The 27329-nt window shown below is 29.9% G+C and overlaps 3 protein-coding genes across 13 annotated transcripts; 2 read left to right on the top strand and 1 right to left on the bottom strand.

The window, feature by feature from the left end:
- Positions 1-5573: 5573 nt before the first annotated feature.
- Positions 5574-15004, top strand: LOC137820696 (sucrose nonfermenting 4-like protein). Of its 10 annotated transcripts, none has more exons than XM_068624892.1 (13): positions 5708-6293; positions 6398-6485; positions 6948-7124; positions 7719-7853; positions 7963-8022; positions 8317-8406; positions 9384-9518; positions 10945-11089; positions 11158-11331; positions 11626-11689; positions 11848-11917; positions 13491-13605; positions 14314-15004. In XM_068624892.1, the coding sequence occupies exons 1-13, from the start codon at positions 6184-6186 to the stop codon at positions 14322-14324; spliced, it is 1374 nt and encodes a 457-aa protein (XP_068480993.1). In that variant the 5' UTR covers positions 5708-6183; the 3' UTR covers positions 14325-15004. The 10 variants fall into 10 exon arrangements, 8 of the variants coding, with proteins under 8 accessions (XP_068480993.1, XP_068480992.1, XP_068480990.1 ...); XM_068624891.1 differs by having other exon boundaries at positions 14185-15004; XM_068624889.1 differs by having other exon boundaries at positions 11845-11917.
- Positions 15005-16302: 1298 nt separating this feature from the next.
- Positions 16303-18710, top strand: LOC137821574 (nucleolar protein 58). Its single transcript, XM_068626232.1, has 5 exons — positions 16303-16519; positions 16684-16838; positions 17905-17969; positions 18064-18159; positions 18237-18710. The coding sequence occupies exons 1-5, from the start codon at positions 16422-16424 to the stop codon at positions 18294-18296; spliced, it is 474 nt and encodes a 157-aa protein (XP_068482333.1). The 5' UTR covers positions 16303-16421; the 3' UTR covers positions 18297-18710.
- Positions 18711-19586: 876 nt separating this feature from the next.
- Positions 19587-26329, bottom strand: LOC137822936 (transcription factor GTE1-like). Of its 2 annotated transcripts, none has more exons than XM_068627962.1 (8): positions 25981-26329; positions 24545-24739; positions 23594-23671; positions 22172-22396; positions 21910-22008; positions 21762-21820; positions 20183-20333; positions 19587-20050 (listed from the first exon to the last, which is right to left on the bottom strand). In XM_068627962.1, exons 1-8 carry the CDS (start codon positions 26062-26064, stop codon positions 19907-19909), a joined length of 1035 nt encoding a protein of 344 aa, XP_068484063.1. In that variant the 5' UTR covers positions 26065-26329; the 3' UTR covers positions 19587-19906. The 2 variants fall into 2 exon arrangements, with proteins under 2 accessions (XP_068484063.1, XP_068484064.1); XM_068627963.1 differs by lacking the exon at positions 25981-26329 and adding an exon at positions 25108-25547.
- Positions 26330-27329: the final 1000 nt, after the last annotated feature.

Genomic DNA, 27329 nt, shown 5'->3' with positions numbered 1-27329 from the left:
ATCACATATTTTTTTTAAAAATATATATTAATTAATGATTTAGGATTTTCTCAATACTTGTGAAGGTAATTAACCGTTAAATATTATATAATAATATAATAATAGTAATAAATAAGGAATATAGTAAAATATCAAGATTAATAATTATGATAACTTTCTTTCTTAATTATTTTCTATTTCATAATTTGAGAGAGTAAAACTTTCTTAATTATATATTTTTAACGCCATTTTAATTTACAAATGTGTTTAACTAAATATATTTTTAATTCCAGCATAGAAAAATCATAGAAAGGAAAATACTACCAAAAATTATTGAGTTATCCAAAATACTTCAACTAGAAAAAGCATTTAATTTTAGCCAAAATACTAAAAAAACTTAGGTGGTATAATATTTACTAGTACTAGTTTTAATATACGTGTGCAAAAAATATATTCACCACTTAGTTAATGTTTTTGTATTAAATAGTACTTCTAAAGTTTTTAAAATTATATTATATTTTTTAGTTGGCCTTTTAGTATTAAATCAATTATATATTAAGTGTTTTTTTTATTCTTAATTATTTTAAAATATTTTGATGTTTTAAAAGAATGTTAAAAGTTAACTAAAATTTGAAGAATATGAAATTAATTTTGTTATATGTACTATAGTATACATTAATGCTCTATTCCAATTATAATGATAATTAGTGTATTAGTAGAAATATAACGTAAAGAGTTGTCGGTTATAAGTAGATTTAATAACTTTGAGAAAAAAAATAAGAAACATTAGTTTGTGATACTTAAAATTTGTTAAGAAAAAACATAACAATTAATTATAACTTCTAAAGAAAATCATCTCATTCTAAAGAAATAGATAATTTTGGATGTTCTAGAAGTTTTTTTAAGTTGGATCATCAATGTATAAGTTACAGCCAAAAATAAAACTACACAAACATTTTTCGGAAAAAAAAAAAAGTGTGCTCACATTTCGTACAAGATAAAGTATATTACTATTTGTTATGAATAAAAAAATAAATCATAATGTGTACAAGTTGGAATGCATGTTTTATATAGGAAAACTTAAATTTTTTAAATTTTTTTTTAAAAGTTGTTTAATCTAATAAGATTGTTATTTACTTTGTTTTTTAATGAGATGTTTCTAAATTTTGCGGAGACTAATTCAATTTCCAAATTCTAAGAATAATTGGTACAGGAGAAGGTGGTAGAGTCTTTTAGTAGAAAGGAAATTCAGGATAAAGTTATTATTATACAAATGGTCCAATCGAGCATGAAACTTCGTCGACCTTGTAAAAAATCTACAAATAGATATGACTTGCATATCAACATTAGTCACAACTCTCTTTGTGGTATATTAATGTAATTGTTTCTTTGTATGGGATAATATGAATATTGTTCGTATTTAGGGTCCAACATCCTACATCACTCGTTAAACTCTTTGATCGGACATGTCCACTATGTAGTATAATCCTTGGTGTTTTTTTGGTGATTTTGGTGTTGTATTTTGCTCAAGTGAGATTAAAATAGGGGTTTCTCTTAATAGATTGTAATGATTTGATTTCCATGATTGAGTAAACTCTAATGAATTTATTTATATTTGGACCTCTAATAAGTCTTTTATTTTCAGGCATGATAGACTTGACAACCAACAAGTTAGAGGAAGCTTGAAAAAGTTTTGTGTAACTTTCACGGTTGATCATTAGACCAACTTCAAATTTCAAGTTCTTCCCAAAAATTACTCTAATCACCATATATTTATTAGTTTCTTTTTATTACCAATAGGCATCCCTCCTTCAAGTTCTTTTAAGATATGGTTGGAGAATCCTAAGTGTAAATTTGTGATTCAAAAGTATTGGACAATTGTTGTGATTGGTTGTGCTTTGTTAGTTTTATAAAAAAAAAAAGTTGCAAAGATTGAAATCAACTCTTGAAAATCAAAATACGAGTGTATTGGTAATGTTCACACTATTGTGGTTGTGAAATAAAAGGTTTTAGATGGAATACAAGTCCAAATTGTTGCAACAAACATAGAACAACAAAATTTGCTTTCGAGTGAGGGAAAATAATCTATTAAGAATCTTAATACTGCTTAAACACTCAAGCTTTGTTTTGGAAGGAGAAAGTTAGAATGAACTACATTGTAGATGGTGATAGAAATACTATATTCTTTCATGTTATTGTTAAGAAATGTAACAATGTTAATTTAGTACAAAGGCCAATTGAAGGAGATTATGTTTTGGAAGATCCCAAGTGGATTGAAGATTCCATTTTTTAAACATAATTATTATTTTGCAAATGTTACAAGATAATTGACACATATTCTATTCATACTTTAGTTTTCTAATAATGATAATTCTCGTATATTGTTCTTTTAGTGAGGAGGTTAAAAAATATATTTTTTATCCCCAACGATAATAATACTCATGAGCCTGACAGTTTTGATAGGTGTTATCATATTTATCGGGATGTTATTGGTTCTAATGTTTGTATTATCGTCAAACAATTCTTTATCCAAATTTGGATTCTTCCCATGATGAATTCTAATATTATTTTCCTTATTCATAATATTTTTATAGTAGAATTCACCAAGTACTTTATATTATTATTGTTTTATTGTTGTTAATTTATATATATATATATATATTTATATTTATTGTGTTTGAGGTTATCAGATCAAACAATTCTATCTCATAATAAAATACTATTTATTAACATTTATTGAAATGCATAACAACAACGCCTAATAAAAGTAAGACAAATATTGTGCAGATAGATTTACTATAATTATAAATGGTGTATAACTTAATGTTTATCTAAATATAATATTATCGAACTACAGTATTTATATACAAACAATTTTTCATTAAACATTTCCAAAAGTGCAATGAGTGACGAAATCTAATATTTAAAATGTTAAACCTAAAATTATGCATTCAAAATTCATTCATCCTCATATTTAGTTTTTAAGACATTACATTATTACATAATTAATAAAATATTAGTTCAACATTAGAAAAAATTCATAATAAACAATAAAAAATTACGATACTATTAATATTTAAATATTTATTAGTTATATAATTTAGTTGCGAATAAATTAGTAAAAAATAGGATCGTAATTTCCCAATGTCACCAAATAAATTAATGAAAGTTTGCAAAAAATAGTCTTCTAAATCACCAATGTATCAATGTTATGTTGTTATATTTTTCGAGAAGAGTTATCATCTCCATATGAGATCACTAATTAATTTCCATTAATTGTACATTTATAATCTATTAATTTGGTGCATACGGTGGTTTTTTTTTATAAATAATGTCTAAACCAATATTTAACATATAAAACTAAATAAATAGTATACAAACAAATTAATAAAAATGATTCTTAACAAGTGAATATATTGAATTGACTTTAATCAAAATTAATTATAAAAAGCACTTTTTAAATTTTGTTTCCTTTGGATTTTGAAGTAACAAATTATGACTTTATGGTATAGATTCAAATAAAAGGAATAGATTAATTCAGTAATATCAAAATAAAAGATAACGCTAACTATTTTCATAATCAATTAAGAAAAAATAAATAAATCCTACCACAGTAACATATAAATAAATACAAATTATTAAAGTAGTCATTTCACAAGTATTTTCTTACTTTTTTTAATATTTGTTAACCACAAATTTACCACGTGTTTATGTTGATTCTAAATATCTTGTTCACAAATCATAACATGTTTTATTTACAAATGATGTGTAGGTTCATCCACAAATCTTTTATATTTGAGCAAGATATCACATGAGTGTGATTTTTTAATTAAAATGAGGGTTTCATTTTGAATTCTCAATTTTTTCTATTGTTTTATACAAAATGTCAAAAATAGACTAAGATAAAATTGTATCATAAAAGTACAACATAAAGAGTTATATGTATAGTTAGTTTTTGAGATAATTTTAATCATTTTAATATGGATAATGCTAAATTGATATTCACATTTACTTAAAACTTGCATAAGGGTGCATTGGGGAATTCAATTATGTTTGACTTAGCACAAATACACTTAGCTTTCACATTAGGTTTTGCTACATTGTTTGTAAAACTCAATTTTTATATGTCTAACACACGTGTATTGCATCTTAGCATGATCATGATTAGACCGACACAAATGTGTTGACATCACTTTAAGACATGATACATTTTTTTTTGGAAGTAACAATACAACCATGTTAATTTATGATCATCATTATGTAACCATAACGAGTATGTTGTTGGTCATGCTGAGTTGAAAATAAATTTGTTGGTTGTCTTGATTGGATGACTATTATTTCTTATTTATTTGATATTTTCTTTTCTTTTTTGAGAAAAAAAAATAATAATAAATTTTTTCATTTTTTTTTTGTAAAATAATTTAAACTTTATTTATTTTTATTTTCTAATAGTTTGTTTGAACTGGGGTGTGAGTGAAAAAGAAAAAAACAATAGAAAATAAGATTTTTTTAGATTGAGGTAAAATAATTGGAAAATTTGTAGTAAATATGTCTTTGAATTATTTCTAACAATAATGTGTTATATAATAAATTACCAATACGTCATTGATTGTTTTTTTTTTTTTGAGAATGAGTATAAAATAAATTTAAATTATAGGTAATTTTTGAAGTAATTTGTTTATGTAATTTTTTCAAAGATAACTTTATTTAATTAATATATTTATATAAATTCAAGTTTAATTTACGAACATCATTAATATAAATTTAACATATTTCACTTTTATTCAGTAACTCTTTTCATAATTTAAAAACAGAATCCATCAATATATATTTTATTTAATAGTATATAGTTTTTGTAGTCATACTAATATTATTAGTACAGATTATTTATCATTAAAAATAATAATTAACCATATGGGAAACCTTTAATGCATAGAGGGATTATAAATATTGTCATTAATTTTTCTTTCTTGAATATTTAATGCAGTAGTAGTATTTTTAAAAATTTGAATTAAAAATGGGTGATTAGGTTGATGAATTTTGTAAGAATTGAATTAAGTATTTTACAATTCAATGTATGTTTTTTATAATACTATAAAAATGATATATAAAAGGTAACCATAAATAACTAAAAATTCTTTAAAGTTGAACTATAAACTAGAATATAGTGATTTAATTTTTTTTATTCCTTTCTTCGACAAACTTCACATGTTCCTTGAATTAAATAACCACTCATATGAATCATAATCAATTATAGTTTAAATAGGTGAAGAAAATAATAGTTTTTCATAATACATTGAATATTTTGTTATTATTAATATTAAACAATAAAAAGTAATGATTATTTACGAAAACAATATCAAAATTGTTGGGTATGACATATTAAAAAAAGTAAAAAAATAAGAAATTATTTTTATCAAACACTTGTCAAAGGTATAGAAATAAAAAGACAAGTGTTTGATGAAATAAATAAATAATAAAGAGTTTCATGAAATCAAAATCTAATATCAGAACCGCACGTGCACTTTCTATGTGACACGTTTCACAGTTTAACTGCCACTTTTATTATTCTATTATTCCAATTTCAGAAATTCACTCACATAATTTTTCCCACCTTCATAAGAATAATAATTATATTTTTTAATTTAAATTTCCATTTTATTTTTTTGTTATTTTTTGTTTTCCCCTTCAGGGATAAATCTCTCGGTTTTCTCAACTAGTTTCTTCTAATGTTTCAATAGGGTTTCGAATTATTCTGTGTTTTCCCTTTGAGAGTCTCTCTGCTTTGGTTTTCTCACATTTTTTTTTCCAAATTCGTGGCTCTCCCAGGTTGAATTTGATAGGTTTTTTCAATTTAGGGTTAGGGTTTTGTGAATGGTTTGTTGCGTGCAAATTTAATTGGGAGTGTTTTTATTTCCATACCCGCTTCAGTTTCTTCGTTGGTTCTGTTGCAGAGAGAAATGGGCACTTTCCCCTTTTGATTTTCCCGTTGTATCAAGTATCAAAATCTGAGCTTTTTCTTTTGTTCTCCCGCTGGTTTTTTGATTTGGGGTGGATTTTTTTATTCTTTCTATTTTGGGCACCCTAGTACATTGAATTGGCGCGGCATTCTCTTGAATTTGCAACGTGAGAGCTGGAGAAGCTGCGATGAAGTGGGTATTCTCAAAGTAGCATTCAGTTCGAGGTCGAATATTCAGTCCGAGCATGGATTCTTCAAGGGATGCGGGTGTTGTAGCAGGGACAGTGCTAATTCCCATGCGTTTTGTGTGGCCATATGGAGGAAGGAGTGTGTTTCTCTGCGGTTCTTTCACACGGTGCATATTTTGTTGATTGTTGCATGGACATCTTAATTTTTTGCTTAGAATGTTCTGGTTTAGTCTTGCTTATCTCTCCTTTTGTTGTAAATTTTATCTAAAAGGTGGTCTGAGCTTCTACCGATGTCGCCAGTGGAAGGTTGTCCAACAGTGTTTCAAGTTATTTATAATTTGCCACCCGGTTACCATCAGGTCAGTTCATGGTTGTGTTACTAGCTTAATGGTGCGTGTGTTGCGTTTGATGTTTTGTGGATTTGATAATTTGTTTTTGCAATTAATTAAAGAGATGTCTTGGTAGCAAAGCATTGCTTTCGCTTGTGAGGGTATATCACTGACTGTACTCTACATTACTCCCATGTAACCAAATTATAAAATTCATGGAAGTGTAATAGGACATGGCGCTTGAGGTTTTTTGCAAAGGTTTAGAATGCTAGTTCCTGTTTCATGATACTTATTTAATTTTTTTTGAATGCTATCTGGTGTTGTCAATATTCTTATCCGAGTTTGAGGTGTGATGTGAGGCTCAAACTTGGGATTTCAAGTAGCTGATTATGATAAGCACTGGTGGATTTGAAAGATGTTATTTTGAGGAAAATGTTTGACCATAATTCATGGTGGTTTGATACTTATTATTATGAAATTATTTGAATACAGTACAAGTTTTTTGTTGATGGAGAATGGCGGCATGATGAACATCAAGCTTACGTACCAGGAGAGTATGGGATGGTCAACACTGCCTTCTTGCCAACTGATTCCAACTACATGCCTGTTTTGAATCCAGATGCACCTGGAAATAGCATGGATGTGGATAATGAGGCTTTTCGCCGAGTGGTGAGAGTTAGTCATACCCTGACATTTGTGTTTGTTTTTATTGACTGGACTGCTTTATGTATTGTGGCTATGTTGTACTTGGAAATGGAATTTCAAAACACAGATCAATCAATACTCAATTCTATGAACTGACTGGATTCTAGAGAATGTTTTGTAACTCATTTTGAAGTCAAGGTCTTTATCCAGCAATATTGATCTATGTAGGCCTATCGAGTCTTCTATCTGGAATGAAATTATATAAAATCATCCTGATTCCTTATTTGTTATAACTCAACCCTGGTAACATACAATATCTTGTTGTCCATGTTGTTCTGTTGTCTCTTATAATTCGATTTCTGCTCATGTTTGAAATTGTATCTATGGAAGAGGAAGAAATATAGGCATAACATTAATTATACATAAATAGAAGAAATTCTGTTTTCTCTAAGTTAAATATTATATGCCTATGGCTATGCGAACTGCTATAGTTACAATAAATAAATAAATACAGAATTTTTATTCTGTTTTTCACCAGTATCTTATTTATTCGCACAAGACATGTAATGGTTCAGAGTTCAGACTTTAAGTATATTATGTTGTTCACTTAAAAAACAGGTCCGGGTGACTGATGGTACCTTCAGTGAGGGGCTGCCAAGAATATCAGATGCAGATGTACAAATATCCCGTCAGCGTATTTCTGCATTTCTGTCTTCCCACACTGCTTATGAATTACTTCCCGAGTCAGGCAAGGTTTGGAAGTTTTTACCGTGACCCTTTATTTTGGATGTTATGAATTGACGACATTGCAAACCTCAAACTTGAATTATAAAATTACTAATTTAGTGACTCCTGGCCACAGGTTGTTGCTTTGGATGTTGATCTACCAGTAAAGCAGGCATTTCATATACTGCATGAGCAGGTAACTCTTTTTCCGTTTCAGATGAATTGAAGGTTTCCAGGGTCCCTTTAGCCTATATTGAGTATTTTTGCTAAACAAGTGTGCATTTAAGTACCTTTATACTGATAAATAGCTGAGAATGAACTCATGCATTTTGAATTATTCTATGGAATTTGACCAGTTATTTAGAATCTTTGCTTTGACAATGATTTTAAGTCTTTTCCTTATTCCTTCTTATGCATTAGTTTTATTAGGTTTAGTGTGAATTGCTGTAGAGATTTACATATGCATTTTTCTGATCTGGATAACTTACAGGGAATTTTCATGGCTCCTCTTTGGGACTTGTGCAAGGGGCAATTTGTTGGTGTTCTTAGTGCTTTGGATTTTATTTTAATTTTAAGAGAGGTATTTCTTTTATATTTTATTTTAATTTAATTAATTTAGAGGTATCATATGTTTAGGATCATTATTTTTTTGTATTGTCAAGTTTTTAAATGCTGCAATGCAATGCTTTGTGTGGTGATGTATTGTGATGCTGTGAAGCCAGAGTCTGAACTCCACTGATAGAATTACTGTATAGAGTTTTTTTTTCTTATGTAGCTGCGAAAAGTGGTGACCTGAAACAGGGATGCTTATTAAGCTATCATATGGACCACTTTTTATTTTTATTTTTATCTTCTCTTAATTATAAAATGTGAAGCTGGGCCAAAGACATTTTCAGAGAAGCTCCAATAAGTAAAAGGAGTTCTTTTTATTGAAGAAAAAGCTATAAACAGAGCTTTTGCAGAAGCTAATTTGAGGAGCTTCTTCTTTATGGAGAAGAAAGGACAAACAAAGTCCAATGCTGCCTAAGTCTCCTAATTTGAGAGTGCTTTTAAATTTTTTCATGAGAGTCAACTTACTCCTTTTTGCTACATGTGACCATTTTCCCCCAACCTGGGAGGAGCTATTCTACTGGGTTCTTTATATCAGATCATGAAGACCTGGTTTTATCATGGGAAGAAAGAGTTACCTAGAGCATTTTTTTATTTTTTTTTGCGTTTTCTTGTCAGAGATGTCTAATGAACCTGATAAAAAATTTATATTTTTTATGTTAAACGTGGAAGGAAAAGGTCTGATCCATGGGTATTGAATTTTTTCCAAACACGCTCTTAATGATTCAATGTAATCATTCTCATTTTCCAGCATTATTAGTAAGAAGAAAAATTTGTTTGATAACTTATTACTCTTCATGTTGATGACCAGTGGAATATATAGCTTTGGTTCTTTTGCTACTATTGTGTATCACTTATTATTCTTAAATTTTTGCACAGATACCCTAAAGTTTGTTTGTGTGTGCATGTTTGCATAGCTTGTTGAAACTTTTAATTTCCTATTTTCAGCTGGGGAATCGTGGGTCCAATCTGACAGAGGAAGAGCTTGAAACACATTCCATATCAGCTTGGAAAGAAGGAAAGTCTTATCTAAATAGGCAGAACAATGGAAATGGAACTGTGTTTTCCACACGTTTTATCCATGTATGTTTTTTATGGTTTTTGTATGCATAACTCTCATCTTTTATTGCATATTATGTTTGTAAAATCTATAACAATTAATAATGAGGATTAATTTCTATAACTGTTTTTTTGTGTACATATTTTTTTTTACCATTTTTATCTTTTGTATGGTCTTACCATCTTTTACTCTTATCTTCATTAACTAACCTTTTTGTTTCTATAATTTGCAAGAAACTACCCACAATGATTGTTTTTATTTTGTTTTTTATTTTGATAATTATTATAATAATTAAAAATTCTTAATTGTATTCTTTGTCTTTTATTAAAAATGTGGACACACATGTGCGATAATGTTTGTGTTTCCACTGGTATATATAAAGATCATGGTGTATAATGAGCAGCTTGAGTTACTTACTGCTGTGTTTTTCTTTTTGTTGTTAATTCTATCTGAGTAAAAGGCTGATGAAGTTAAATGTAGTTAGTGTTTACAATAAGCCTAATTTAATTAAAGTGAATTGATAACATAGTTGATGAATGATGGTTATGGCACCACCATAATGGAATAGTGGGGCGCATTTTATGCTCACCTCACCACCATTTGCCTCCTTCTTTGTGCTGCTTTCTATTATTTTTTTTTATGTGGTTGTCATTGCACTGGCAACATAGTGCTATATAGCGATCATTGCAGAAATGGACTGTTTTTACAAAACATTTTTTGAAGAGTTTCAAATAGGACTTTTAGAATCTTTCTTCACTCTTTGCTCTCTCCTGGGCATATTGCAACTCATTACCTTCTACCACCTTCTGATGATTATGGACTCGGTGACTCAAACCCTGGTCATCCGAACTTCCCTAAATCCTGTCTGAGTTAAATATCTTTTTTTCTTTTTTTAGTTTTTGTCAACATATTTTCTTTTGTCCTTTTTTCTGTTTTTATAATAGTATTTCTTACAGTCCAAACTTCACTGTATTGTTTATAAACTTATTAGGGCCTAAAATATTGAAGTGTTATCATTACTACGACTATTTACTGTCCTTCTAGTTTTCATTTGCTGTTATTTCAGGTTGATAAGAAATTGGCCCTTGTCTACTTAGATTTGATCTTTCCTTATAAAAAAAAGAGACAATAAATACTGTTGCTCCTTCATTATTCTTATTTATCTTTTGTTCATTTTTAGTTTTGATTCATTAGATTAAATTCAGTCTGTTTTTGAGTAGGTAGTGTCCTTGACAGTCAAGGCATGGATGGAACATAAGACAAGGATTTTGAATTTAAACCTTTCTTGGCCTAGACTTGTATGTGTTTCCAATCATGAAACAATGGAGCGGTTTTAGTAATTATCATTGTATGCTTTAATTTAAGGCACTTGTCTATTGCATTGCACCACTGTAGTTCTATTAGTTTAATATGTTTGACATTCTTATGTATTATTCTATTATGGTGCAGTCAGGTCCATATGACAATCTGAAAGATATTGCTGTGAAAATCCTCCAAAAGGAGGTTTCAACTGTTCCTATTATCCATTATTCTTCTGAACAGGCTTCATTTCTGCAGTTACTACATCTTGCTTCACTTTCAGGAATACTTAAATGTAAGTTTTGTTGAATGATTTCTTTAATAATGTAGTTAGTTATGATCCTTACCAAATTGATTTTTCAGGCCTTTGTAGGTATTTTAGGCACTGCTCTAGTTCCTTGCCTGTACTTCAATTTCCAATCTCTGCAATACCTGTGGGCACGTGGGTACCCAAAATCGGGGAATCAAATCGGCAGCCTCTAGCAATGTTGAGACCAACCGCTTCTCTTGCTTCAGCCCTAAATTTATTAGTTCAAGGTGTGAACTTTTTGTCTGACCTTGAACATAGTGTATCAAAAAGAAAAGCAACAGAGGGAAAGAATGAAGATATTGGTATCCTATTATGCTTTTGAGGTATTAGGCTGATGATAGAGAGAGCATTGTCTCCCACTATGAGACAAATTTTAACGTATGACTAATCATCAAAAGAAAACATAAATTTTATGGGGTGATATCATTTTTTTTATGCAAGCATTAAAATGTAAAAGAAACACATTCTTTGAGAAAAAGCTCAATTTTAGTTACATTAATTCTCGCCCTTTGCTTTTGCAGCCCAAGTAAGCTCAATACCTATAGTTGATGATAATGACTCATTACTGGATATATATTGTCGGAGGTCTGTTGTGTTTTATATCCTTATTATTGTTACACTTCATGATGCCTTGTTTGATGTACTATGTCTAAGTCTATGGTTCAAACATTACTTCTCCTAGCATTTTGATCATTGCGTGGTTTGTATATTCTAACTTCCACCCCATCCTTCTTTATTAGCAGTGACATAACAGCTTTGGCGAAGAACAGAGCATATACACATATTAATCTTGATGAAATGACTGTTCATCAGGCAAGTTCGTTTTCAATTTGCATACCTATAAACTGCTGACAATGTATGTTTTGGAAATTAAAAAATAACATGTTCTGATTTCATCTTTTCCTCATTAATTTAGTTAGGATGTGTATTTAGCCTACTGGCCCAGGGACGTGGATGATGATGATCTTAAGAATTTGTAGATTTATTTAGCACCCTTTCTCTAATTATTTTTCTTTAAAAAAATCTGTTTAGTTGACATCATATAGCTCAAGGTTAAGAAGAAGGCTTTGAGTTAGAGGTTTGGTCTTGTTGAAATATTTAATTTCCTTTATTCTTAAGCTAATGTAACCTCATATCATGAGTAAACACGCATGTTTATTTTTCTTGACTATTTGCTGTTGAGTAGATCCAGTGGATCTCAATAAACTCGATGAATAAATAGATTCTTAAGTAATATCTAGTATGATATGGAATTTTATTATTTCTTTCCTTCAAACATCAAGGTCAAGAAGGCTTTGATATAGGTGTCTGGTTTTGATGAAATATACAATTTCCTTTATTCTTAAAATAATGTAGCCTCATATCTTGAATAACATTTGATTATATGTTTATTTTTCTTGACTATTTGCTGTTGAGTAGATACAATGGATGACATCAATAAACATTGATCACTGAATAGATTCTTAAGTAATATTAAGGAAGCTGTGTAATTTGATATATATTTTTTTTCAAATATTAATGTTGATGCCAAGTTTAGGCTTTCTACTTTTTCATGTCAAAAGTCAATGTGCATTATACACGGGAACAAATTCACTTATGCTGAGGGCAAGTCTTGCAAATTACTTTACTTAATAACTTATTCTATAATATAAATTTCATAAATCCAACCATTGAATATAGACAAATTGAAATTCTTGTATGTATATAATCTTATAATCAACACTTGCTTATATTTTAGAAGTATATTAAGTTAAAATAAAGTTGATTGATGAAGTATCCAATACCTTTTAAATTATATCTTCTAAATTATATGAAAATTTGTAGAAGTTATCTATTTAACATGAATTCTCTATCCAGCAGTTGGATGAAATAAATTCAATATATATGAATAGTAAATTTGATGGACTAAGTTAGACAAGCAACACTTTTGGAATAAGTAAATTCCTCCTCCTAGCATCCCTGTATGATCTATTTTGTGAAATGATCTAATTTCCACAGAAGGCAGTCTATTTGTTAGTAGTGCTGTTATTTATCTGTATTAATTTCCTGATGGCTATTCCTATTATTTAGATATTTTTAATTTCCACATTTTTAAGATTACGGTTGGAATTTTGTTGCTTTGATTGGTTGCATTTTATAGCTTATTGTTGTAACTTAGTTGCACTACTGCACAAGGGCCAATATTTGTCAGATTTTGTCTTGGATGTTAATTGAGATTTCTTTTTTCCATTTTAAAAAAATAAAATTATTTCAAATGAAAATATAAATGTTAGCATCCCTGTCTGCTCATTTTCTAAGCTAAGGTTGCATACTTTATATATTGATATGAAGTCATTTTAGTGTTTTTCTTCTTGTGACATTATCTTTTGCGTGGTTTTTTGTCCAGGCTTTGCAGTTGGGCCAGGACGCATATAGTCCCTATGAGCTTAGAAGTCAAAGATGTCAGATGTGTTTGCGTTCTGATTCTCTGCATAAAGTGATGGAACGCTTGGCAAATCCAGGTGTTCTTGTTTTCCCTTTCTGATAAGCATGGCTTTCAGTATCATTTTCTACACAATTATGTGATTGGTTTACTATTAATTCAAAGGTTACCTTTGGAATTTTCTTTTGGTAATTTCGGGTTTGCTTTCAGTTGCTATCAACCTTCATTTGTATATTCTAAGCTTGGTAAAATCTAATATCTTATTTTGTAGACATGTAACCCCAAATTTCATTAACATGGAGGACAAAACTAATAATTATATAGATTATTACTTAGCATTTAACATATTCTACCAAGCTTAGAAGGTTGTAACATTTAACATATTCTGATGGTAGTGGACTGACAAAAACTGAAGGGAAATTGACTAGAAAACTCTTATTTAAAATAGTTAGTTGCTTAATATTAGAAAGTGGAAGTAAGTTGGGGCCTAGTCATAAAGCTGTAACAAGACCTTTCTGATATTTTTTCATGGCATAAGCTTTCTGAGATTTTATTAATAGGGTTAGGTACCAAATGGATGAAATGAAAACGTAAAAAATGAAGTGTTGTACTGTATCCATTTTATTGCCTAAATTTCGTAGTATATGCTATTTCTCAGGATTTTGTTGATGGAATTGCATACCAGATGTCAATATAAACGATTGTGTCCAAGTTACAACAATGTGCAACATTCATTTTGTTTGTTTTTGTTTAAGTTGATATAGAAGTTAAGTTTTAATTTACCCAGATACACATTGATTTCATTTTGGAGTCGGGTGTGAGGCGGCTAGTGATTGTGGAAGCTGGAAGCAAGCGTGTAGAAGGCATTGTTTCATTGAGAGACATATTCAAGTTCTTCCTTGGTGGTTAGTTTGATTGGTGAATGGAGAAGTGAAAGGGTATTTGTTGTGTAGTGCTTATGCCATACAATTAGCCGCCATGACTTGTCCAGCCATTGAAAGTGCTTTCTACACTGTGATTTGATCACATTTCATTGTAATACAATTGGATTGGCCTCTTTCTTTATTGCCTCTTTTTAAGATTTTAGGCTGAGAAAGAGGCCTGTAAATTCACAGTATACTTGATTGCCCCAAATTTATTCATCTCTCCCCATTCCTATTATCTTCAAATGTATTGTGCTCCTGACAATAGATACCAGCAAGGTGGGGGAGCACAACATCTGTAATCATTCCATGCTGTGAAGATATCAAGTTTGAAGAAAGAAAAAAATGAGGTTGAAGATTGAGATACTGTTGTTTTATATTTGTTGATTAATAATCCTTACTTTGGGTTTGTTTGTTTACCTTACTTAAGAATAACTTTAGCCTAAGTAGCTTATCAATAAGGGACCTTTGCATATGAAGTTGTATCATTAGAGAACCTATAAGCAACAATTGTTTGTACTAGTTTATCTAATAGTAGGACATATGTTTAAGCAACTCTCTTCTGTTGCATCAGGTGCTGCTAAATGTAATGATGTTCTAAGGGCATTAGATTGCCCAAAATTTCTTCTTTATTATACAAGTCATTTTTAAAAAAATATATGAAGCATTAGTTATAATTTTTTTAACCACATTCATATTCCAGTGATCATATTCATTAGTAAATAAGTTTTGATACATGTATGGATAAGATGACTTAAAAAGTAAGGAAGTTTCATTTATGAAAGTGCAAACATATTTAATTGATACATTTAAGACATTAATACAAATAGATATTAATTTAGAAATTTTTTAATAATAAAATTAGTTATAAAAAAATTAATCTTTCAAATAATATTTAATTTAGTTTATATAATAACTAATTATTTTTTATTTTTAAAATAATATCTAATTTAGTTAATATAATTAATATATTTTGAACAAGATTATAATATATTAGTAAAAAATACGGATGCACTGCATCTATTTTTTATGATAATAATAAATAAAAAAGTAAATATTATAATAATTAAAAAAATAAAAATATTTTATTAATTTTTATAATATTATATTTATATATTTAAAATGAAATATTACTTATTGCAGGTAACGTTTATAAATAATAAAGTTAATAATAAATACACTAAAAGTAATTAGAAAATAACTGGTAAAAATATGAGGGAATATGCATTCACATTTTTTACTACATTAAAATGTATAATTTTGTTATCATTATAAATAATTAATTGAAAATAAAAAAACAATACATTTTAATATATATATATATATATATATATATATTAATTTTGTAAAAATAGTATTAAAAGATTATCTAGCTGTTATGTTTTAAAAGGGGAATTATTTAGTTATTTTAAAATAAAAAAATTCAATTATTTATTTATTAGATAAATAAATAAATTCTTTATTAAATATTTTTCAGATAACATATTTTTTTTTACCAAATAATATATTTTCTTTATATAATGATCTAGATACTTAATAAAATAAATATATTATTACATTATAAATATTGTTATAAAAATAATTATAACAAGAAATACTTTTTATAATTTTATTTTAAGTAGTTTTTATTTATTCTGTAGGTAATTTTTTTATTATAACTATTTATTTTAGTTTGAAAAAACAGCTAATAAAAAAATAAAATGACCAGAATTTGTATAAATTAGAAAGAAGAACATCTATCAATAAAATTCTCTTTATTAATAGTTAATAATTATACTCGTATATTATAGATGTTTTTTAAATTCTCTAAATTTTAAATAAAATATTATCTAACTCAACTTCCTTTCCAAATAATAAAACTTTTTGTTATTTTTGTGTACAGAAGATTAGATTGATTTCAAACTACAAAGAAGAAAGAATAACTAGGATTTGAACAGAGAATCTGAAACAGCAGATTTTCCTCAAAATCCAAATGGTGAAAGACATTGAAACTCTGACAGAAGATGAAAGAAGGGCACTTCGTGGCAGCAAATTCGCCCCTCTTCCTAGTAGTTCCAGTTCTAAACCTAGGTTTGTTTGTTCTTCTTTTTAGGGTTTTTGCTCCCTTTTCAATTTTACACTTCATTGTCAACCCCATGATCAAATTTTTTATTTTGAATCCACAGTTTCAATTCTCTTCCCTTCAATTTTAGTGGGTCTGACGTGAATTTTCGATTGGTGGATTTTTGTGACAGGTTGGCTCATCCCGGTGGACCCTTGGCGACAAATAAAGCAGCGGCATTGGCGAAGTTTCTTGAGAGAAAGTTGAAGGACCCGAATGGATTGGCATCTATTAATCCTGATCTCCTTGAACTGGCCGTAAATAATGCCAAACAAACTGTCCATGCAAGTAACACTTCTAACTCTATCTCTCCTCTCTTGTAAGGCCTTTGTCTTGAATTTAATACTCTTACTGTTTTTATACAATCATTTACTCATAGAATGTGATGTAGGATAAGTTTGCAGAGTTTTGCAATAATCCCTTTCAAACTCATATATGATGTTTTTTTTTATTAGTTGATAATGTAGATTTGTTTTTAGGTCAGAACTTTTTTGAAGTTGTACTCCTTTTTGTGTATTAGATTAGTTGTCTATGTTTCATTGATTAATTATTAATATATTATTTGGTATTTATACTTGTTGATACTTTGCTGTTTTGACCTTATAAGTAAAGATTGTAAGTTTTAGACTGTGCACACAAACATATTTGATGTGTTTTGGACTCTACCGGTTGTCTTTAACTCTGATAACTTTGACAGTTGTAGCACTGCTGCAAAAATTTTCTGGCGGCTTAAAATTGTCTAAAATTTTCTATCGATGTAAAATTGTCAGAAAATTTTCAATCGTGGAGGAAGAATATGACAGTTTTACGCAGTAAAAACGAATTTTGTAGGGGTCTTAACAGCGACACCAACACCATAAGCCACTATAGCATGTGCATTACAAGGACCAAGACCAAACAAATTAAATTTACTTGTTTAGAGACTAAAGTTTGCAATTTTTACATATGGGACCAAAACAACAAAGTGTGGATTATGGACTGAATTAATGATACAAATTATTTTATTTGTTTGGCTATTAAGTTGTTGTATGAGAAATTCAAATTTCATCAGACTGAGTGTGGTTTTGCTGTGACTATTGTGGGGATTCTGGGCTTGGCTTGGCATCACCCGGGCAATCATGATTAATGTTTATACTATATCCTGTTCTGTGATATTTATTTTTTCATATCAAGTACACAGAGGCAGATTAGAGCTACAATACAACTCACATTCTATTTTATTTCCCCCTTTTGCAATGTTAGGCATAATCTTTTCTGTTTGGATTTTGGTTTCTAGTTTCTTTATCCGATGTCTTTAATTTAATTTATGTTATATTCATTAAGTATAATCTTTTATGATTCCCTGCAACATTAGGTGGTACTTCCAATTTACAAAGAACTATTCGGCATGTGGACTCCTTTGGTGACTCTGATCCTAAGGTTCTTGCTTCATTAGTGTTAATGGTTTCTGAACAGTTGTTGAGTTGAGATATCAGCCTTTTTCACTTTCTCAGTTTGTCATTGATGTTGACAGGATTCTAGCGAAGAAGAACTGAACAAACTATCTGAGGTAAAGGAATCCAAGAAGAAGAAAAAGAAGAAAGAAAAAAAGAAAAACAAAAAGCGAAAGGTCTCTACTTGTTAATGTGATTGGTTATTTACCTTGAGACTTTTACCATTCACATAATTAGGTTTGTTTTGCTGCAGAATGTTGAGGACCTTGGATGTGCAGTGATGAAAAAGCCTAAACAGAAGTTTAAATTCTGATCTTACTTGTACTAGCAGATTTTTGAAATAGAGGATTGGTGCCAAAATATTTTAGTCATGGTTTTCTTTCCTCGCCCGAATTTGTTAGCTAGAAGTAAATACGGAGCAGTGGATGCAATGTTGTGCCAGAGCTTTTGATTCTATCGATATTCCCAGCAAGATACAATATAGACTACAAACTTTTTTTTTACCTGATTCTTTCAAGGTGTGCTCCTGGAAGGAATTTGGTTGGAAACAACTCTAATATCCAAAGGCTATGGATGGTGAAAATGCACATAGGGTGGTGTTATTTAGATCTTCCATGTGATACTCTAATTCAGCAGAGGGATATGCACTTCCTTTTAGCCATCCTCTCTTTCAATATTTTTGTATCTTTTTTCGTCTTTATTTTATCTCTTGTTCGTTTTGTTGTTAGTCATCATCTCTTTTTTCTATTTAATTTAGTTTTGCAAAAAGAATTAACTCTAGTTTTTATTTTAGTTGATCCCACTTTATTTTTTGCTGTTTGCACACATACACACATTAGTTCTGTTATATATGCCTCAGATACAAGGAGGGTTGTTTATTATGGGATGTGGAAGAAGCATTTTTTTACTATAAATATGCAAACAGAATCTGGTTCAATGATGTAAATGGTTGAAGTAATTCTACAGTCAGGGACTTCTCTGATAGTTCTGAGAGTATATGGGAAGGCTTCTATTGCAGAGAATTATGTGCTTTATAGTAACTTGCAATTAGGATTTTTATTAGCAGATATGAACATCATGATTGCTACTTGATTGTAGTTGAGCACACTTTTTGTTATGATAGAAATATCAGTCAATTACATCATTAAAAAATCATCTTACATGTTGATAAATTGAGATGCGTCATCACTGTTTAACCTATTGTGTTGGCAATAGGTTGTGTAGAAACCCTTTTTCACCAAGTTGACAAAAACGCTTTTAAGCTCAATTCAACTTCTCTTCTATATCTAATATGTTATTTTAAATTCCATAACCCAAATGACCATTCACTTATTTACTACCTACTTGAGCATGAATTTTTCTGATAAAACATAAATATTCATCCTCATCTCATCCAGTAGGCAATGCACATTGCCTTAAGAATCACACATAGTGGAGAGAAATATTCAATGTGGAATAAGTCTAGACATTATCAATTATGTAACTTATCCAATATGATCAATTATGCAAGCCATATAATCAATTACCAAAACCATTCAATCGACTATCGAAATGCTCCAAGCAATGGTGAAATGACAGAAGCCAGTGGGTGGAGTCATTCTGATACATATAAGCACTTTAATGGAGTTTGTGCCCTTTTTCTTAGGTTTTTCATTAAAGCCTGCATCTTAAGAAAATGATAAAGATTCACCTGTTGGTAAAAGAAACTGTCTCAATAATTTTCAAACAAAAAAATCTGTTTGAATATCTTGAAGTTGTCTCTATAATCACTGTATCCGACAACATTGTAAGCATGTCGAACAGTTCAAGTTTATTGAGCATCCCGCTTGATCAAAGCTAAGATAATGCCTTGTGTACTGCACAAGTGAATCACAAAGTCGATGGCTTTTCAATTCTTTTACATTGATCTCTTCGGCAAAAGAATCACAATTTCCTCCTTTTGTTGGTGTTTTTCTTTTCCTCAAAGTTAGCATTGTGATGAACAGTTATCTCCTCAGCAGCATTTCTGTCCTGTTCTTCCAGTGCTTTTTTGACAAAAACGTTTAGTTTCCATACTGTGTAGTCGGTCTGCATAAAGTAGTCAAATTGGTTAATAGCACCAAAGCACTTTCTATACAAAACAACTTAGGATAGTTAGGACAGAATCAACCAAAAATGAATGAGAACAAACTTTATTAGCTATAGAGTAACATTGTAAACCTGATTATCAAGGTCAAGGTTCACTTCTAGATCATTAGGTTTGAAGGTTGGGTCATTCTCACAAATTATCTGCAATGCCTTGTTGAGATTGTCAAAATTCAGTCTGTTGAAAGACTTCACAAGTTCCAGTCTCTCACGAATCGATATTTTCCTGCAGTATTGCCAACAAAATAACAATGCAAAATACACATAATCAACACAATGCCACAACATGGACAAACAAATAACATAGTGAACTCAAAGTCACGTATTTTGAGGATCAAATTATGAAAAAACAAATATTTATGGACCATATATATCTGCATTAATCCTTGTGAACAGTGACTTTCTAAATAAAACTAACCAATTCATGCAAGGGTAAAAGGGTTAAATTACAATCCAATGTTGAATTGTTGTTCATGAGTGGCTCATACTTCAATGTCACATCATCAGTATAGAACAATTCGTTGAAAAGTAACTTTAAAGCAGAAAGTATCCAAGGGTTAAATGAAATGATTGTGTATTCCATAACAACGAAAATCTATTGCACCTTCATGAATATGCACACCCCTCTAAACAATGCATACAAAAATGACTTAATAACTTCAAAAGCAATTAAAAGTTCCTAAAGATACTCTACTCAAATCTGGAAGATTATCAGAACTTGATCACTTCATTTCAATGAAGAATGTCAACTAGATTAGTTAATTTAAAACTGAAAAACTAATTCAAAATCATTTATTTCCCAAGCATTGAACCACGAAGAACACCAAAATGACACTCTTAATACAAACAACGACAAAAGCCTTACCAGACTAGCTGAGATCGACTATATGCAGCACACAATTACATTTGGCTCTGAATACTAAATCTTCAGAGATATCTCTCATCATATTTGACAATGTTGTTCTGTTTGGTTGGGTTGGGTGGGAAAAGCAAAGTTTTTCCATGCTTCAAAGAATCATTTCTGGTCAAATCTAGGAATGGCACTAGGAAAGGAACACAAGAACAGCTGGAGACTTATTTTACTTTGCATATTATTATCTATATGGATACACAGGAACCATATTTCTTTCAGGCTTCTCAACTAAATCAAAAAGAGGGGGCGGGAATCGGTCAAAGTTAGAAGTTGGTTGTGGAGAAAAGGAAAACAAGAAAAAGCATCAATGTCTAATTAAGAATGGTGGTCAAATCCTGTGTTATGTCTATCTTCTTATTGTAAAACTAGGACTGAATCTTGATTTAAAAGGTCCATTGGACTCCCATCTTTTAATAAATTTGTCTTTATGTAGAAAAGACCAAATCATCAAAGATATTATTTGTCATGATATTCCTTTTAATGAACAGCATGAGTAGGTAGAGAAGTTAGTGATACCTTTCCACCAAATGTACTTGTAACTAGGTGCTGGTATACCTTTATAAATTCAAGTACCATTTTGTATTTAATATCCTTCATAGTCTCAAGATTTTAAAAACACTTTAACTTCATTGTCAAAAAGACAGGACAGTAAACACAGATGACTAATAACACTCATTTATTGCAATTTGACCTTCATCCCCAATGTAATATTAACTATTAAGGGACGACTATTTCACGAACCTGCACTTTTCAATAACCATTTCTTTGAGATTCTTTAACTGCACCTCAACCTCGCATAGCTGAAACAACATGTAAGCAAACTCATTAATCATCTGATAAGTAATGCACTAAATTTACACACAACTTAACAAGGAAATAGTATATCAACCGAAAGGCTTATATCCTTTGCCATATTGGCATAAGTAGCTTCTTGAACAAGCTGCTTTTCCAACTGGGCATTTGCTTCTTCCTTTAATTGTTCACTTTCCTGATATAATCACATGAACAGGTATGAATATTTGGTAAAATGTTCATAGAATGACTAAAAATCACTACGATTTTGACTATTTCGTATCTGCAGCCTACAGAATTATATATAAGAAAGTTCCATTCATCCAAAGAAAAAAAAATATTTGGGGAAAAGAGATTACCGCCTGAGCAACTTTAGGCAACAGTTGCAGCCATTTCTTCTCAAATTTTTCCAGCAATGACTTTGCCATAATGTGGATATCATGTTTTTCGTTGTTGTATTTCATTGCATTCTTAAAAATCAACCTGACATCAGAATATATCTCACGCACATTCTTATAACCAGAACCATCCTTTGCATTCATTTTCTTTTCTATCGTACTGAAATCCATAGGCTTTGCAATAATCTAAGAGAAGAAAATTAAACAAAATATTTCAATAAAGCATTAAACAAAGAACCCTGTTAAGACAGTATTTTAGCATGAAGTTGGCAACCAGTAACAGTGATAAAGCAATTATTTGAACACGTTGACTTTTCTGTTAGCCAATTTTGCAAGGATTCTAGTTGCAATATGAAATTCTTGGTAATATTAGTTCTTCCACAGATGGTAGAAACACAATTTGACACAAAAGTATTCATTTTGAGAAGTGACAACGACACTAGATACTTCAATAAGGACTACAAAAAATTCTTTCAGAATAAAGGTATTTGTTAGCAACCTAAGGTTAAATCATAGTATATAAATGAGTGCAAATTTCACTTTACTAAGTTGGTTTTGTACAGTTGAGTTAGATAGACTTAAATTTTACTTTCTTAAGATGGTATCAAAGTTTATCTTAACAAAGTTTGTTGGGACACGTGTCACCCATTATCAGGTTTCGCTACAGTCCCACATTTGAGATGTTCAAATTCTTAGTATAGGAAGTGTGTTGGAGATCATATCGACTAAAGATATGACTAAATTATAATATATACATGTTTGATAGGAATGTTACAAAGTGGATGTTGTCCTAACAACAACCTATCTCAAAAATAAAATTCCAATTTCTGTTAAATTGTCCCAACTTTGGACACTTCTTTGTAAAAATAAAAAAAATCATCGTGTTGATTGCATTTTGATTTACCTTTAAAATTGTTTAATTGAATTGTTCTTTTGCATACATCTTCTACCTCTTTCTAAATTAGACCCAAAAGATGCATCAACATTGGTTATTCACCAACTAAAAAAAGGTTATATATGTTTTAATCCCGTCACAAAAAAACTTCATGTTAGCATGAATATTACCTTCTTGGGGTAGTTAATTTGTTTCCCTGTATAACTAGTAATTATACTATTTTCTGTATGATTACTCTGTTATCGTTTTTGTTTAACGTACTTTTGGGTAGTTCATTATTGTCATATTTTCTTTCCTCTTTAAGATTTAATTTCCTTATTTCATCTAATGTAATTCTCTCCTCTGTAAAAAGGAGGAAACCCAGGATTAATCATCAACAATATTTCATATTTTCAACTCATAAATAATATATCTATAGCTTTTCTTGCCTAGATATTTACAGTTTAAATCATGAAAAAAGCTTTATAAAGAAAAGAAAAATTAAATACCTCATGATAGTCATGCAACTCAAGACCTTCAACATCTACAGGATCCAAGAAGGGCCAGGCCCATTTATGCTCAGCTATCTGAGAAGAAAAACAAATGTATCACTATTGATTTTCTGCAGGAAACTTGGTAGATCAAAACAAGCTAACACTTTTTCGCAATATATTTTTTCTGGTGCAAATTGCACCAAATAGTGTATGACTATATTTACCTAGTCTTAGAACTTGGAAATCTAAGAGAAATACAGTGACAATGAAGCAAAGAAGAAAAGAAATTCAATAAACAAGCAAACTTTATAACCAAAAGTTACATCTGTGAAAGACAAATTGCATAACATTCTAGAGTTGAAATGCAAAAATATTAAAACTGATGAACAAAACCTAAAATATATATCTGTACATTAATGACATGAAGAGAAGAAACCAAAGTAAAACTATATACTAGAAAAGCAAGGTTAACTTAAGTAGAAATTTGGTTGAATAGTCAGGGTGCAAGGAAGGCAAATGGATGGTATATGCAACAAAGAAAATGAGTAAAATACTGAGGCAAGAACACTTTTTTTTTTATCAGCAACTGAGTCAAGAACACTAAACCTTAAACCCTAACTTTAAACTAGACAAGAACACTGTCACATGAAGCCTCATAGAGTCACATAGGCAAGCTGACAAAAATGTTTGTGGATGTATGCTCAGAACATAGTGGTAAAGGGATTATATGGAATTTCAATGCAGGTCCCATTTGGATAACAAGCACAACCAATTCATGGCAAAACAATTAATGATGTCTGTCATTGAAAGCTGAGCAAATGGTTTTGATTGATCAATGGTTCAAGTTCAATTCATGTAGGTCCAGCAGAAAGAATATTTACTCAAGTGGGGTGCGACCAATTTTTCATGTAGGTCCCTGATTGAAATCTCAAATAACAAAAATAGTTGCAAGGTATTTGCACTTGCCTGATGAAAAATTGTGGAAAACTGCTGCATAACCTCTTGCATTGCGTTTGAAGAATTAGGTTCCTTACTTGATGCACCTTGCTGTGACCTTCTACTGCCAATAACAAGCTTCTCCCTGCCTTTGTCTTTCACATTATTAACTTGAGCTTTTGAGGAACGGTAGAACTTTTCAACCTCAGCAACTTGTTCTTCAAGCTGTAGACATGACACATTTTTTTTCAACTCATTGCCAATTTCAAAATAAATAGTTCAAAGAAAACCAGCAGTAAAATAACTTGAATACTTATTCAATAACTTCTTATTACATGAAGAATTGCATTATAAATATGATTCTCAATCTTGTTGGAATAAGCTAAAAGGAACTTATATTAATAAGTCATAGAAATTCATTGAAATACACCAACAGTTTATGAAAATCATAAATATTTTCCTAAGTTCACATAGATTCTCGGTAAACTCTAAATATCCTCCCATAATCTGAAACAAGAACCATGACACATACAGCAGTTTCATAAAAAAACATTAGCATTAGAAAAAAGGTTTCCAAGAACTTGCACTAATACCAGTATTTGCTAGGTTGGTATTCCACGAATTTGGGTATAAAACATGATTGCTGAAGTGCCAAAACTATTTCCGTGTGATGACAGATAATTGTTATTACTTGAAATATCAGTATAACTGAGATGTCAAGTTACATATTAATGTTGAAACATGAAACCTTTATAAAAAAAAAAGAGTGTCAAAACTATTTAGCTTTCAAAGCAAATTTTCTGAATTGAAATCAAATTTGTAGGTCCCAAAACAAAATCTCATCCAACAAAACTTTCAAATGTAACTCTTGTGCAAGACAAAGCAAACAGACAACCTACTACTATTTTTTTGTAACTTAAAAGTAATTTGCACCTCCAATTGAACCAAAATAAATAAATTAGCTTTGAATTCAGACTTAACTCCCTCAAGTGAATGAATTGCAAAAAAAAAAATGGCTATTGACAAGTGACATAGAAAAAAAGTACCAATTATTCTAGCATCAATTAACTTCATATTGTAACCCTAGAAATAATAGTTAGGTAAAAAAAGTTACATCATACATTGATCGAATTGTGGATTAAATGTTTCAGTGGGTTCATGCAAGGAGTCTTATTTAGTCCAACATGATAAAGAATCTCAGTAGCAATACTGTATGGTAGTGGGAAAATATTGATTTGTCTCACACGTGACTAGTACGACAAGACATGTTAGATCTATACCAGAATAACAAATGTTTCATGTGTGACAAGAAACAGAGGTAAAAGAAAACAATGAATTAACATAAGAAGTCAAGAAATTGGAAAGCGAAATGCAACATCAACCACACTTGCAAGTGATATTCCAAAATTAATGGGGTCCAATTGAAAAACAAAGAAATGGTTATGAATTACGAAATGAGAAATCACCTTTTGAACTTTGTTGAAATTTTCAGAGACAGAATGCCTAAATCGGTTCAAATCCTCCTTAATTGTGTCAGGATTTGGATCCATTTCCTCAGAATTGTTTTTGGTGTGGTGCCACTTTTCAATCTGAGATTATATAGGTATGAATGAATCCCTAAACTTTTTTCCACGTGTGAATAACGTCACAATTTCTAACACCCAAACATCGATCTGATCTCGTTTGCTGGTTCATTCCATGTTTTTGATTCAATAAATAATACGCATTAATTGTGATGTTTTGAACCATCTGATTAAATTCATGGATCGAACACAGAACAAAGATTGGAATGAATCCTTAAATGAATCATGTGTTGAAGTTCTCAAACACAAACTCACAATTAATAGCGTTACAACGTTATCAAACCTTTGCAACAATTCCCTATGAATGAAACTGCCATCACACTCTCTGCATGTTTCAATCTTTTTTCTACTTTCAAACCTACTACTCTCTCTATTTCTCTTTTTTTTATAAAGATTGGAATGAGATTTTTTTTTTTTAAATAATTACTTAGTAGTCCCGTATCGGAGTTGAGTCTCTAATGACACTTTATATATTCTTTCCTCTTTTAACTCACAAAACGTTTTTAACAACAAAATAGTCTCACATCGATATTTAAAACGGACAATATCTCTTGAATGTGGTGATTAACCTAATAATGTTATCTTTTAGATTTAAAATTGAAATAATTACAATTTTATTTAATATTAAATATTTAAATTGATATAAATTCCTTTATTGTTAATCATAAATCAATTAGAAGAGAAAATATTACTCCATGATCATTCATGCATTGTCAACAAATAAAAGAAGTGAATGAACAATTTTTTTTTTATAAATGAACAACGAGAAAGATTAACATAAATGTAGGTAAAGGATACCTAAACTTTTTTACACATAAATGAGAAAATTATAATGTTGTCACTCAAACAATGAAAAGGAAAAGTTCATAATTTTTTCAAAATAGTTAAGAGTGTGATTTAAAAACTAGACTAGAGATGAGAATATAAGATGGCTTGCATTTTCTTCATCTTGGTTAAAAAAATAGTAATTTAAAACATTTGAGTGTAGGTCAATGTACCTCTTAGTCAAATTATTTTTTGTGGTTAATAATAATTCAAAGTAAAAAAAAAATACATTAGATGGTAATACTCCAAAATGTATTGAAGAAGGTATTGTCATTCACTTCTTATTATTGATGTATCAATACATATGCATATTTTACTAAGTTTTGTACTTGTACCATTTCCATATCTAATGTCTATTACACATTTCTTTGGTTGTTTTATGGTGGAGATATTATGCCTAAATGTTG

This window comes from Phaseolus vulgaris, chromosome 9, assembly GCF_000499845.2.
Source record: "Phaseolus vulgaris cultivar G19833 chromosome 9, P. vulgaris v2.0, whole genome shotgun sequence".
Lineage (NCBI taxonomy): Eukaryota > Viridiplantae > Streptophyta > Magnoliopsida > Fabales > Fabaceae > Phaseolus > Phaseolus vulgaris.
This window is presented reverse-complemented; position numbering and strand designations above follow the sequence as displayed.

What these genes read in the sequence shown, in the direction of transcription:
- LOC137822936 (XM_068627962.1), bottom strand. Translation starts at nt 26,064, where the DNA reads ATGGATCCAAATCCTGACACAATTAAGGAGGATTTGAACCGATTTAGG. An exon ending in ATTTCAACAAAGTTCAAAAG is followed by an intron (nt 24,740 to 25,980) that starts GTGATTTCTCAT and finishes TCATGTCTACAG; the next exon opens with CTTGAAGAACAAGTTGCTGA. An exon ending in TGCCTAAAGTTGCTCAGGCG is followed by an intron (nt 22,009 to 22,171) that starts GTAATCTCTTTT and finishes TGATTATATCAG; the next exon opens with GAAAGTGAACAATTAAAGGA.
- LOC137821574 (XM_068626232.1), top strand. Translation starts at nt 16,422, where the DNA reads ATGGTGAAAGACATTGAAACTCTGACAGAAGATGAAAGAAGGGCACTT. An exon ending in AGTTCCAGTTCTAAACCTAG is followed by an intron (nt 16,520 to 16,683) that starts GTTTGTTTGTTC and finishes TTTTTGTGACAG; the next exon opens with GTTGGCTCATCCCGGTGGAC. An exon ending in AGAAAAACAAAAAGCGAAAG is followed by an intron (nt 18,160 to 18,236) that starts GTCTCTACTTGT and finishes GTTTTGCTGCAG; the next exon opens with AATGTTGAGGACCTTGGATG.
- LOC137820696 (XM_068624887.1), top strand. Translation starts at nt 6,184, where the DNA reads ATGGATTCTTCAAGGGATGCGGGTGTTGTAGCAGGGACAGTGCTAATT. An exon ending in TGCCACCCGGTTACCATCAG is followed by an intron (nt 6,486 to 6,947) that starts GTCAGTTCATGG and finishes ATTTGAATACAG; the next exon opens with TACAAGTTTTTTGTTGATGG. An exon ending in TTATTTTAATTTTAAGAGAG is followed by an intron (nt 8,407 to 9,383) that starts GTATTTCTTTTA and finishes TCCTATTTTCAG; the next exon opens with CTGGGGAATCGTGGGTCCAA.